General features: G+C 40.2%; 1 protein-coding gene across 1 annotated transcript in view; it reads left to right on the plus strand.

The window, feature by feature from the left end:
- The window catches only part of pax5 (paired box 5), a 53095-nt gene extending 46972 nt beyond the window's left edge, over positions 1-6123 (plus strand). Inside the window, exon 10 of the mRNA XM_013912932.1 lies at positions 1135-6123. Coding sequence (XP_013768386.1) covers positions 1135-1217 — 83 coding nt within the window. The 3' untranslated portion in view covers positions 1218-6123. The remainder of the gene's footprint in view (positions 1-1134) is intronic.
- Positions 6124-15056: the final 8933 nt, after the last annotated feature.

Here is a 15056-nt window from a genome sequence, read left to right on the forward strand (position 1 = left end):
AAGAGAGACTATTTTTTCTGTCATTAGCTCCATCAGCTCATGTCATCTCATCCCTGCCTTTCACTGCTCACATTCAAAGTAAAATATAATCTGAACAGAAAATTGAAGCTGCTCGTTTCACATTTACACCATATTTAAGTAGGCTGTAAATTGTTCAGGGAGAATTCAGATTTATTACAGCCGTCTTGCTGTTTTTTGTCATTTTAAACATCAGTTCTAGCTGTAATAAAAAAAAAATTATTCTGACCAAGTTAATTGCTGCGATCTGTCAGTGTGATGACATTGCGACAGAAGTCCACGGGGAAGCGAAATGAGCAAAAGAACAAGACAATCGTATTAACAAATCTCCAGATTAGTCAAACTTATTTGAAAGAGAAAGTACTTTTCCTGCCCACAGAGGAATAATTGCCTACGTTCTTGCTTAGTTCACTTTCAGTTTTACCTGGTTTACAGCTGCTAATCAGGATTTGTCAGATATACTGAAGGGATCAAATGAAAGTTGAATATTTCTTCAATATTCGTTTTTTGTGTGAAATGATTCAAAAACTTTAAATACTAAAAATCCTTAAATATCACAAAACGTCTTTCATTACACATTTAATAAACTTCTTTTATTATACATTTAGCCTGTTATCACAGTGGAATAAGTGACCGCCTGGTAACCTCTAAGCAGTTAGCGAGTAATTTCTGACAGTTGCTAGGATAAATCGGTTGCAAAGAGGGCGTGGCACCACTAGCAGGTCACTAGCAGATTACTGTGGTCAACTGTAGCTTGAATGGGAAATACAAACACTTGATAACTAACCATGAAGCGATCATGCTTGATGGTTAGTTAGGCCTTAATAGTAGAGATTAAAAAAAACCTTTTATTGGACTCCACCAAACACAGCTCTTAGATAAATCCCATCGCTGTTCTGTTTCTGCCTGTAAATTGCTCAGCACACACCATTTTAAAATAATGTATTTTCTCTGCTTTCAGCTCTTACATGGCAGAAATTACAGGTTTTAATAATCTAATTATGTAGACAAGAAAAAAGCCCAAGGTTAAAGAACCTGGATTCACATCACGTTTTCATATTTTTTTCAGTTAAGTGACTTAAAAAAGTTGTGTGTTTGCTTTTTTTCCCCCTCCAGGATCGCCATATTATTACAGTGCAACATCACGAGGGGCAGGCCCTGCTGCCACCGCTACAGCCTCCACCTACGACCGCCACTGACACCCTCGTGTAGACACAGGAAGTCGCAGGGTGAGGAGGAGAAGGAGATGAGGGAGGGATGGATAGCATCGGAACCGCTCAGTACAAACTCGCCTACGCTTGGACTGCAAAGAGGAAAAGAATTCAAATCTTTGACATCGGTGAAGTTTGCATTTTCTTTGAGTGACACTTAAACCAACGAATACACTCCTGAGCTGCAGCACAATACTGTTTGGGTATACAATACTGTGAGGACACAGGTATGTCAAGGTCAATAACCGATTATGTAAACAAGTAGATTTTGGAAATTTGGACCCTCCCACACTATCAAGCCTTCGTATTCCTATCTAGTTTTTAACCAGTCATAAACCAAAAGTCAGCGGACTGTGTGTAGCATTAAAACTATCTGTATTGTGACCTTCTGGGTTTTCCAGTTGGGAATATTTTTGATGAAATTATTTAAGCTGATCAGAGAAAAATCAACTTTTTCAAACAGTAGGCTATTTTTATGACCGCACATTAATCAATCAATTTTCTATGCCATGCTACAGTGAAGTAAAGACAATCCAATCATCCTAACTTTGACTGACCAAAATCACCCATATCGTTACCATTCTATTCGTTCTGCCACAGATTCAACACATTTTCCTCTGGAACCCTCAGAAATGTTCATCAAATGAGATAACATTATTTCAAAGGGAGCGTTCAGGGTCACGCATGTTCGCCCTGTCCCGTTTGTTACTGTTATAGTGGTCAAGCTTTCCAGTTCTGCAGAGTACACATGCTCTGAATTTCTAGTCATTTTTAAAGCGGCGGATTGCTTACAACAAACACAACTATCACACAACTGTCAACTATCCAATCCTTTTGTGTTACCAGTGCACTATGCAGTATGTAAGCTAGTGAGCATTTTTGCATCTCACCTCATTTCTTCATTCTTTACTTTTAGGATTGGAAAAAGTTTAGAAGATAAGACTCCTTAAATGCTGTGTGTGATTTCTACTGCTGCACCATGCACACGGGTTCAGCGTGTAGAAAAATCCAAAACTTGGCACGCCTAAAGATAGTTAATAAACCATGACTGGATGTTTGCTGTTCAGGGGTGGGGTTTTAGTAGTTGAAGTCAAGCATGATCCAATTTTCTGGTAAGAAAACTGTGTCCTCACATAGTGGATGTATTAAGAGGAGCTGGATACTGGATGTCAACGCCTACAGATAAATTCATAACAGAACGATTACGGGCCAACCTATCAGAGGTAGAAACATTAGTAGTTCTACAGATGACTCTTTTGTATTTTTCAAGAAATGGGGGGAAAAAAACGTTTTTTGAGGTGTGGGTATTTTTGCCTGCAATACTGAATTTGACCACTAGAAAAATTGGAAGGACGTGCTGAATGACATCGCTGCATCCAAAAGCCTCATTTATAACATGAAGTTACATTCGTAAAATCTTAATTTGTAAGTCTGAACTGTCCATGGTTTTCCTGCTAATCAGAATCAGATTCACTGGCAAATTTGGATTCTCTTTTATTTTCTCTTAATCTACTTAAGAGAGCTTGTCCTCAAAAAAGTTTTCTTTTCTGTTTTGGTCCTCGGTTATTTCTGTTTAAACCCACAATTTTGCTGAAATTACAGGTGCCGTCAATTTAGGTTGGTTTGAGATTTATAAACAATGGTCGTCACATAATTAAACACAAGTAATTAACCAATCTTTGAACATAATAAAAATGTATAAATGAGGCCCCAGCTCTTTTAATACATCCATGCCTTACATTCACACTTGCATTTGAGTTGGTTTGAAAGCCACTGACCAAGACATAGAGAGACTTTTCAGGAAAGCACAGCCTAAAATCTGAGCCCACTACTGTAAAACAAACAGTACTCATCTTCACATCGGACCAAAATCGGTTCCATCAGGTTGTGTTACAGTACAGGACGGTGGTATCCTACCTCCCCAGACAAGATTTAGTCCTGATCAAGAGCTATTTATAATGGAGGAGACACAGAGTAATATATTAAGAAGCTTTTCTGTGCTGCACTCCGTGATGAGAGTGAATGCCTGTAATGATTTATAATAGTGTCACGCTGTTGTGCTAGAATAGTGACGATGACGACGGCGATGATGCAGTGAAATATGAATTCTGAAAAAACTTTCAATATAAGAAGTCTTTGTTTATAAGTGTGATCAGATTGCGATTTTCCTGTTTATAGTTTGTTGCCTGGTATCAGTTGACAAAGGTGCCACTTAATAAGTTTTTTGTGTTTTTATTTTGCTTCCTAAGTGTCCAAACGAAGGTTGGTGCTAGACTGGATCAGACCCAATGTGAGGAGTATCCCTCCTGTTGCTGATCCAGTCGAGCATCAGCCAAAGACCAACAGGAAGCAGTGGCACCCTCTCTTTCTATCTCTGTCTTTAAACTCCCCAAAGATGGGCCCCCCTAGTGGATCGGCTGACTTCTTACAAAAGCACAAAGAGACTCAATCATCTTCTTAAGGTGACATTCTACTTTTTCAGCTTCCTTTCAGAACCATTAAGTACTTCTTCTGCTTTTCCCCGTTTTGAGTATGTGTCAAAACATGTGCTTGTTTAAAATCCTGAAATTGTTTCTATAAAAGTACTGCTTTCGTGAAAAAAAAGTAAACCTGATTATTATTTTTTTTCGTTTGTTTGTCTGCCACATCAGTTCTGCGCTGTGACAATGCATGACACCAGGGTTGAGGCCTTACCCATCTCGTACAGACAGACAAGGACAGATTCGCCCCTCAGCACAGATCTGAAATCAGTGTGTTTTCCCTTCCCAAATGTCTGAGGGGCCGATATATTGGTCTTGTGAGAGGGCAATATCTTCCTTAGCCTGTACCTTTTTCAGTTTCAATTCTGTCCTCACCAGACTTGTACAGTAATCAGCGAAAGAGAAGTCACAATGTCAATAGCGATTTCAGTTATTCACACTGAAGATTTTAGTGTCGAAGCTTTCTTCTATTATAAAAAGACTTAAGGTGTGCGGTGTTGTTTTTGGCCATCATCTGCGAGTGTTTGGATTCCTTTTTTGTTTTGGGTATGTGTGGCTGAGTGTAACGCTTCATTGCTACTGTGTAGTGTCTACTAGCAAACAGATTGAAGGCACCAAATCTGCAGTGTGAGGCATAATATATAGCTCTATAAACATACAATAACTATAAACCCTGAACAAAGCTGTTAGTTTCTCAATATTTGTTGTTTCTGGGACTTTTTGAAATAGTAATAGAGTGGATCCTTTCACGTTTGTAGACCTTAAAAGTTGTGAATACACAACTCTAAAGAAAGATTCTTATGACGGCTCACCTGCTGTGTTGCCAGCGTGCGCCTCAGCGGGAGCCTTTCCTTATTTCTGTCTTTTTCTCTTGATCCTTCTGAGGCATTATTGAACCTGAACCACACCAGCTGAAAACAAGGACAGTGCCTTTAGTTTTATATGTCAACATCCCCCTGACCTACTATGAGTCACTAAAACTAGATTCAGTTTCCCTCCCTGCAACGCATTTAACAGAAGTCTTATTATTTACCCGGGCAAACACAGGGTTTGAAGATTTTACAAAGCCTTTTACAAATAAATAAAGGTGATTAAAGTACCAATAACTCACAGTGATTCTTACAATGCAACAACAGTGTCATCGCGGCTCTGACAGCTGATCTAACAGCACCCACATTAGTCAATAAATCTCCCCGAATGTGGATTTTTCAGTCATAAAACCCGGAGGAAAAAAAGATGTTGTTAAGCAGCTACAGCAACGAAAAGCAGAAAATAGTCCTGGTTGTATTAAAGTCAGTGATTGATTCCTCACTCATCAGCTGTAGTGACAGTGCCAGAGCCATACGATTTCTATCCAAGCGACTCAGCTGAGACTAAACTTCTTGTGACACCAAGACAGATGTCTTTTTTTGTTGAGTTGTCTTTTGTGTGGCAGTACAGTAGGTCATGTCATGGAAGATTGTTTCCACCACTGAATTTATTTTATTTATATTTTCCCCCATCTGTAGCTCTAAATTCTATGATGTTATTTCAAAATTCTTAGTTATCTTTAGATAATAATCCCAAATTTTGACATAGCACAACATTTTTCATTTTTGATAAAGCTCCTAAGATGATCACGTTGTTAGTGGGTGGTAGTGTCTGTGTGGGAACATTGACCATAAAGAAATGGGTCAGCAAAGTCACAGGACACAACTCCAGTTCTACAAGTATATGCAGAACCTGCTAATGGGCTAAAAACCTGCTTACAGAGCCAGTCACCCAGGCCTAGACAAGTTAGTGACATCCTGGCAACCACCCATTGTTAGGGGAAAATGAGTATCACCCCAATGAGTTGTGAGTGGTTGCAAAAGGTTGCTGAGAAATCAGCTGCTGAAGCCTCAGTCACATAGGTCTGGAGACTGGTGACACTGGTAACCACTGGTAACTACGAAAAAATTGTGTTCCCTGACCAGTTTGCAAGTGGTTGCAGGAGGATGCTTGCTATCAAAAGGTGAAGGCAAATGGTCTCCATTTCGTTTTGGATCACACTTTTACAAGTTTCACTACTGCTTGATGAGTGTTTGCAGTAAGACAGCATCTTCCATCAAAACAACGGCAACCGTTAAACTGCCATCAACCAAACCAATCTCAAGGAGGTTTTTTTGGTGGCAGCGGGACAGTGAGATATTTTTTCCAACTTTAGGATCATTAAAAGATATCCGAACATCAACCAAGTGCATAATATTTGCATATTTCTGAAATGGGTGACTGAAAAGTTCAATTTCTGGGAGATATCCACAACATAGATCACGGTTAAACTATGTTTATATATATATATATATATATATATATAAATAAAAGCCAAGGACATGACAGAAATATATCAAGTTTATTCATTAATAAAATGAATTTCTTTTTTCCAACCCCAGTGTTTAAAAGAAACACACAATTTCATATCTTAGTGAGGACATCTCATTGACATAATCTAGCTGCTTACCCTACCCATCAAAAATGAATGCCTAACCCTCAGCCTAAGCCTAACCATAACCTAATTGTAACCCTGACACTAAAACCATATTTTGAGCCTCAAAAACTCCTAGGGACAGGCATTTTGTCCCCATAAGTGACTGCTGGTCCCCACAAGTATAGTAGCATGCCAATTTTCTGTCCTCACAAAGATGTCTAAACATGTTCACACACACACGCATACAATAAGAAATAATTGATTGAAGTCATTCTCCTTCAGGAGGTAAATCCAGTTGTCCGCTTGCATCAACTTGCTAAATCAAACAAGTCAAACTCAGTGGTTGTCATTCGGTGTAGACCAGAGTCCAGTGACATATTAACAGGACTGTTGGTTAACTATGCATCTCATAGGGACACAGCTTGCTTTGCCATTGCTTTGACCTGACTGGTTCACATTGGGAGAGACTGGATTCTCACTGGCCGGCAGCTGTTTGGATTGGCAGCTATGACATTGACTGCAGTGATGAAGGGGGGGGACGACTAGTCACCGTGGGTGGTACTATAGAAAGCGTGGCAGGCAGAGGCTACATACACACACACATAAATATAAGTACAGACATACTCTTGCTCCCTCCTTTTGTCCTTTGCAAAGTGGTGGTAGCCCCTCCTCTTATGCCCCCATGTTCCCCAGGGGAGGCCAAACCTGCTGTGCCATCAGAAGCTCATCCCATCCCTTTTCACCCATCCCTCCTCAGCCCTAATCTCATCATATCTCATGCACTTGTCTCCCCATCTCGCCTCTCCTCCCCACTGCCACACCACCAGGATTAGGAATATTAAAGGTATTCTCTTGATTTCAGGGCTGTGACCTTCCTCAGAAGTCCTCCCTTTTTCTTCAGACAGCCCTATTAATCCTTTTGCCTTCTTACTTCTCTCACTTTTTCCCACTGACTCCTCAGATGTGATGCTCGCTGTCCTGTCAGAAATTCTGCATAGGAATCAAGCTGGGTGTTTTTCGTGCCAAAGCGAGGTCATTTCAATGGCAATATTGCTGCCGGCGTCTTTATTTGGACAAGAACACTCTGTGAGATCTCGCATCTCCTGTTTCCTATTTCCTCTCCGTGTGGCTGTAGAGCATTTTGAAACACAAAGAAACACCAGTTTCAGATCAAACAAATACATTTCATTTGCAGCACTTCCACAGTTTACTGTCCATGAAAATAAATTGCATCCTGAATTTTGATCCCAGCTCCAAGTCAAATAAGAACCTGAAATAAATGCAAATGAGTTTTTTTCTCCTTTATTATGATTTCTTGCCGAGTGCGCACTGCCTGACTGTATCTCAATATGAATCCATGAAGAAGGCTACTGCCTTCCCAAAACCTGAGGGGAATTCAGCATCACATCTTGACAGCAATTAGTGGCACAATCTGTTTCATGCTTGCTGATATAACTAGGCTCTGGACAGATCTCATACTGAAGTGTTACAATGTTCTGTACATCTTAATATTATTCAACTGTGGAAGAGGAGTAATACACACAACTCAGCCTACAAAAATCAACTGTGCTTTTTAAGCAGATGTTTCAATCAAAAAAAAAGAAAAAAAGAAAAAAAGAATAGATACATAATTTTTCACCTTACTGTGGCCTTTCGTGTAACAATCTGGAGTTTTTTTTGTGTCCATGACTTCCTATCTGGGGTTTTGAAGAGATATTTATATCTGTGACATTTTGGTCCAAATAAAATAAAATAAAATATGAATTTAAATAAAATGAACAAACAAAAGACAAAAAGGCAAAAATTAAATTCGGGTCCAACGATTCAGTGTGTTCTATTCTTCAACATTAAAATGGGACAAAAAAGATAACATATCTGTAACATTCACCAAAGCCTGTGATGCCTGTTTTAAAGGACAAACTCTTGTACAAAAACCATATGAAATAGAAGAAAAAGAGTTACAAACACAAAAACGAAGACGAGAAATGCCTTCAAATATTCTAGAGGGGAGGATTAAAAAAAAAAAAAAGTAAAAAGAAATGCTTCTTTAAGAAAACCTGTATGTTTTTTATTCAATTTTCTAGTAGTTGCAAACAAAACTTGGTGTTTTTTCCTCTTTGTGTGTTGTGTGTTGTCTTAATATTTGAATGTATTTTACTGCAGTGCGAATTTGCCAAAGATATCATATCACTTGATTTTTCTTCTTTTTATCTTTTCTTCACTTTTTGTTTGTTAGTTTATTTTGTTCCTGAACTGCGATCAGTTTTGTTCAGAAAACTGAAAGTAAATGGTGAATTTGATATTATGCTTATTTTTTATATTTTTATTGTTAATATTATTGTTATTTTATTTCATGGCTTTGAGTTTACTGTGAAATATTAAATTGCAGTTTGCTTGATGCATTTCTTCATACTCAGTCTGTGTACCTGTCCATCCGTCCACCTGAGTGACTGTTGTTGGTGAATTATTCCATTTATGTACCTGTAATGTGAAACTAAGAAGTAATTATTTGTAAATATTTGCCATAATTTTATTGGTCATTCAGAATAAAAATAATTTTTTGGAATTTAAAGCTTCTGAGTGAGTGTTTAGCTGCTCGTTTACTTGATTTTTGATACACAAACTCACACAAACTAAACAGTTGTTTCTGGCATAAATACCACATTCCTGTACATTCAGCCTCAGTCATGGACAGTAGACGCTGCTGACAGAGCTGGTGGCTGTTTGTGTCTCATTGTGACCCCACAGAGCTGCTTTCATCCTGGGGGACACACATCTCATCTCACCCCTCCCTCTTCTCACCTCACCAATCTTAGTGAATGGAGTGTCCCAGTGCTGCAGTCTTGGCTGCTGGCCGAGTCCAGAAGGGGGCAGAGGTGCGTGTGTGTGCGTGTGTGTGTGTGTGAGAGAGAGAGGAGGAGAAAGGGGGAGAGGGGTGATAATAGGACACAAGCCACGACATGGCGACAACACGCCACACACACAGAAAACAGCACATACCCAGCTTGAGACACAGGCCAGGCTGTCCACAGCTTGGGTGTCTGCCCAGGACACCAGAACTGCAAGTGTGTGTGTGTGTGTGTGTGTGTGTGTGTGTGTGTGTGTGTGTGTGTGTGTGTGTGTGTGTGTTTATTCTAGTTCCATGCCAACCAAAGGCAACCCTTTAATGTTGTGTAAAAATGCATCATACAGTAAAGGATTAACACTGGAGTGAAAGTTAACAAGCGCTGTTTTATTGCCGCTATCGAGGTTGGACGAATTCCTAGGCTAGATTAAATCTGGTGCTTCCATGCACATTTCTCCAGCCTTCATTTTTCTCTTCTATTCATCTGAATCCTAAAAGACCACTGAGGGCTTTTCTCACCTTCTTTTGGGTTTCTTTGCAGTTGTTTTTGTGGTATTCATATACAACCGTTGGCATTTTTCCTGGTGTATAGTAGCAGATAACCAGATATTCTCTGCAGATATTTGGGGGTTATTGCTCAGACTTAAAAATGCATTTGTGGTTGAATCTGTGATGGTATGGATATGGCTCAAAACTGTACGCTACAATACTGCTCCCACTGAAATTAGTCAAAAGAGCTCTGTTAAATTATAGACTGTATCTTAAAGATGGACATGGCATCTAGGGCTGAAAAATAAAGCCATTTATTCAATAAAACTTAATGTTTCTAATGAGCAGTGCTGTGGTTGGGAGAAAAAGCAGACTCTACACAAGTCTACAAGAAAATATTCACTCTGCCCTCACTCGAGATTCTCTAAGTCTCTTTATCCAGTTGTTCAGTCTGACGTCACTAGCAGTGTCTGGGTCTAAACACCGCTGCGGGTCCATATATCAAACGATCACTATGGCATTACTGAGAGTTGAAAAACTGTCTAAAGTCTTTCATCGTTAATAAAATGATCAGCGTTCTGCTCTACCAGGTGTAACAATTGAGTTTAACATCCAGGCATCCATGAAAACGGAATTTATGACATTTAACGGAGTTAGAAGTTAGCAGGGAGTTAGCTCGCTAGCTTCTATCTAAATACAATATAGCATGTCCTGACTGCGGGGTTTTGGAAACAAATTAAAACGTACAGCTCTGCTATCACTTCCAGCATAAATGAAGACAGAAAACTAAACAGCAGTGACATTTGTAAGGTTACTTAAGTTGGGCTAGCTGGTATATAATGATGTGCTACGTGACCGCTAGCGACACAGCTATGTTAGCATAATATAAACAAGCTAACTTTTTTTCCACTCGATAAAAGTTAACGTGAGTGTTCTCGGTGGTCAGAAACAAATGTAATCGCATGGCAGGATGCTGTAAAAGGACCAAACTTCAGCCAGGAGAACAACTGAGATAATCCATCCACAATACAAGGTTAGTCATTCATATACTGCTGCATGGGCTGGGCTGTAGTTACATCCTAAGGTTTTAAAAACTGAGCTTATATAAATGATTAGCGGTAATAAAAGCCGAGGGAGGTCAACAGTGATCACTGACTGTTTTAGGAGCTTTTTGAGATCAAATAGAAGAAAATACATAACATTAAACATGTTAACAACACAAAAGCCATATTAAACGCAGACTACTTTAGACCCGGAAGTAGGATTCGTCGCGTCATCACTGAACAACCGGATTAATACACCGTGATGCGCTCTCTCTCTCTCTCTCTCTCTCTCTCTCTCTCGATATTGTCCTAGTTAGAAACAGGCAGTAAAGATGTTAAAGGTGTTAGATGTCCTAGGTCATGGCTACCTTAAAGATACTTTCAAGCCCCTCCCTTATTCCCTGAGGGATTGCCACAGTGAATGCCGTTCCTGATGCAACCTTCCTATTTATCCAGGATCAGGCCTTATGAAGCCAAGATGGTAAATGTCGAACTCGCCCAGAAGCCATGGCAGTCCATTTGTTTTAAGGTCTACGTGATCAACAGCACTGTGTGTTACTAAAGCAGCTCAGTAAGTTCAATGTAATATTCAGCCAGGACTTTAGTTCTCTCACAGTTTCTGTGTGCAGTTAAGTGTTTCGCAGGTTTTAAGCTAACGTGTCACAGACACAATTCCTACAATGAATGCAAAGCCATGGCTACAGCAGCCATCCCAGCCTGTCTCAATCAGCTGTGACACAACTACGCACGGTGTGGAGCGGAGAAAATAACCAAAGCTTAGCTTGCTAAAACTACACAATTTAAATTGTACATACTCCACTACATACTACAGTTTATTAATTGGTGATTGTGAGTAACAGAAAGACAGTAAAATCACATTGCCAATGAGCAATTTCACATTAGGAATTTAAAAATAAGGAGACACAGATATTGGTGCTGCTGTTTGTCTGTGCATGTCTAAAAAACGTGCAGTTTCTGGATCTAAAAACTTGTATTAGCAAAAACTAGCCACATATAATTCTACTGTATCTGTTTTTCTTTAGTGAAGTGGCATGCTGAAAGATCTGATAACCTCTTAAGCCCAAAATGTTATTTGCAAATGAGCTAAAGAACAAACACTAGGAAAAATAAATAAATAAATGGGAGATTTATGTTTGCGTAGTCTGAAAAACAACGCCAGTAGACTACAGATATCTGGGCAAACACTGCCAAACTGCCAGAAACGTTAGCCTGGCAGATAGAGAGCCGATGTGTGACCTGTCAGATCCATGTCTGCCTGCAAAATAAGGGTTTGACAGTACTTAGTTAGAAAGCAGTGCGACACTCCCTGCCTTCTTTACTCTCCTACTAGTGCTTCGGATTACATAACATGACATGTTCTACCTCTTCTTCTTCTCCTCTGGCTTCCTATGCAACGGCAGAAGACAGACAACAGTGGTACTTATGGAGGCCAAGAAGTCATGCAAATTAACGTCAGTCAGCATCAGTATATTTTGGCCCTCCAGAGCCCCTGTAGTGAGGTGGTGCGGGGCCAACTGAGTATAATTGGGCCTCAGATGATTAGTGAAGAGGGGCTCATGCACGAGAGAGGGGGGTTAGGAGAAGAGATGCTGAAGAGGTATTAGGAGTGAGAGAGCAGGGGATTTGAATCAAACAGGAGGAGAAGGCAGCAAGAATCTGACAAAACATACAGAGGAAAAGGATGGAGCAGGGGGTGAGCTGTGTGCTGCATATTCATGACTTCTGCTGTGTTTGCATTCCCATCTCTATTTGCTTTCTTTCCATTCATGTCCAGGCGCATTCTCCTTGATTTTTCTGCTATGAGTTTACATCTTGAGACATCTTTGAGGATGGGGAATAGTTAATGCTATGCTATCTCCTGGTTTGTTTCAATTGCATCTTATTTCCATTGATTTGACCGTCTTTTCCAGCTGTGGTTGTGGTCTATCAGCAGGCAAGAACACTGGTGATGGAAAAGTCTGTTAAACACTGGATTGCTTTTAAATTGTCCCCTCCTCAGTAGCTGCAGATGACAATTAATTCAAGTAAGAGAATTGTTGAGGTTCAAGATAGCTCAGTGAAGAGTTAGGGAGACCATAGCATGAATATATAAATATGACTTAGTTGCAACAAATGAAGGAAATAAAGAAGTTTAAATCATCACCCCTCCACTGCCGTGCTTGGCAGTTGGCATCAGGTGTTCATGCTGAGTTTTGCAAACATGGTGCTATGCATTACGACTAAACAAATTGACTTAATCTACAAAGAACATTGTTCCAGAAGTCTTTTAATTTGATCAAATGAAACTTTGCAAATCTGAGCTCTGCACCCATGTTTTTTACGAGATATTAAGCTTTGTATTTAACATCTCAACTGAGGCCTGTAGAGACTGAAATGTGTTTCTCTGAATATTGGATGGTCTGACCCTAGGGTGAATTTGCATGGAAGTCCACTCCTGGGACGACTCTGATGTTGTGTTATCACACATCTGAATGGTGCAACAACACCTGGCTGCTACTTGGCCTCTTAATTCCTATGGAAGCATAAGGGTGTACTTTGTTTTTCACGTGATTGTATTCTAATATGATGGACTACTAGTGCCCGTCATACCTTCTAATTTCGTTTCTTTTTTCTATTTTTGAGAAAATAATTCAGTCCCAGCAAGATTACATATAATGACTTCTGACTTAACCAGACATGCTTAAGCCCTAAATAATCCTGAATGAATCCTGGAAACATTTTTATCATGTCACCAGACACACCTTCATTATTAAAGGTCACAAGCTAAAAAGGTTGGGAGCAGTCGAGTCCAGGGATCCTTAAAGTGTTTGTCTTACTTGAACCTGTGTTACAAATGTCATACAAGCACTTTCTATGTGTACCTTTTATCGCTCGGTTTTATTACCGCCTAAGTCAAGCAAATCTCAAGAAGAAGAAGAAAGCTGCTCTGACTGCTGGCCCATCAAATCAGGAGAGAAGAGAAACTCTCTGACACACTTACAGTGGAAAAAATCTCGTTTGACCTTATCAAAGCAGACATTTGGACCTCTCACAATGAAGCTCTACATGTTTCTCTTTGCCCTTTACAACAGCGATCATGTTAACACACATACGCACGCGTCCGCGCACACACTGAAGTCTCAGAAATGCAATACACAGTGACACTGGTAAAAATGAGCAGGGTTGTAGAAAGTCTTTATATGCTGTGTTTTGCTCATTAAGGCTCTCCGGACACCAGAAATGACAGACACTCAGCTCCATGTAAAGTTTTTTTTTCCACCCCCCACACTCAACCCGTCACTCACAATCACTCTCTCACAGATACTACATGTAACAAATGTCAGACATGAGAACAGTGCGTGCGTGTGGCTGGATGTTGGACCACTGACAGGCATGGAAGCAGCTTGTTGAACTAATAGCCTAACTAATGTGTCTACATTCCCTCCCTCTTTACCTCCCTCACCCCCACTTCCCTTTGCAAAACTGACATCTACGTACCGAGCAGAGAGACGAGGGAGAGGGGGAAGTAAAGAGGGAGGGGGAAAAGAGGAGAGAAGTGGGTTGACAAGCGGCAGACCCTATCGCCCTCCCGTCTGACTCTGTCTATCTCCCCGTTGCTCCCTGAGGGTTTGTCTCTGAGGATAGTGCTATGATGAATAGGCCTGTCTAAGCAAACCTAGCGGAGACCAATTAGAGAGAGTGAGAAGAAAAAGAAGAACGATAGAAACAGAAAAACAATGAGAGAAATGGAAGCAAAGGGAGAGCGGGAGACAGAGAGGGAAGAGAAGGGCAGATGCATTAAAAGGAGGTAGGAGGACTGGGGTAAAGTGGAAAGTTTAAGGCAGTGCGTGTTGTCTGTGAGCGTGTGTGTGCCTCAGTGAGCTGTCAGTGCTGAGGGAGACGCCGTATGAGAGGGCCCGGCCTCCTAAGTCTTAACCTCGTCTGCTACTGCAGGAGAGGCTTTGACAGCAGAGACGCACAAACAGGACTGACCCTCGCAAAAACATTTCCTCCTCCTCCTTTAGAAAAGCCTTTCAGTGCTATCCTACTTCCTCTGTGTTCCTCCTCCCTCCTTCATCCAACTAATTGTTCTCCAGTCGAGCAAGCATATTACGTTTATTCAGATTATGTTGACATCTTTTATGTGAATAAATGCCATTATTTTATTTTTTTTAATTGGGTTTTCACTGGATTTTATCTCAGGAAACTGGCAAATATTCACACTGTGATGGTCAGAGGTGTAGTCCACGTACAAGAACAGAAAAAGCTATAACAAAGCTACAAGTGCTAAAAACTAAAGAATCCAAATGAAGAACCTATTTCAGTGGGTCCTAATCCCGAACGTGCTGACCCTGTTGTGGAAAGCAGGTTCAGTAAAATCTGACTTGATTAACTCTGAGTTTCTAGATCATAAATTTCTCTTCAATCAAGCTATAATACCATAATTTACCATAGAAAAGGGCAAGAAAAGAGCAGAGCCTCCAATTTATTTCAGTAGTCTGAGGAATAAAAATGATATAGTGT

Source organism: Pundamilia nyererei, unplaced genomic scaffold (assembly GCF_000239375.1).
Source record: "Pundamilia nyererei isolate P.nyererei 1_Seehausen unplaced genomic scaffold, PunNye1.0 scaffold00107, whole genome shotgun sequence".
NCBI classification, from domain to species: Eukaryota; Metazoa; Chordata; class Actinopteri; order Cichliformes; family Cichlidae; genus Pundamilia; species Pundamilia nyererei.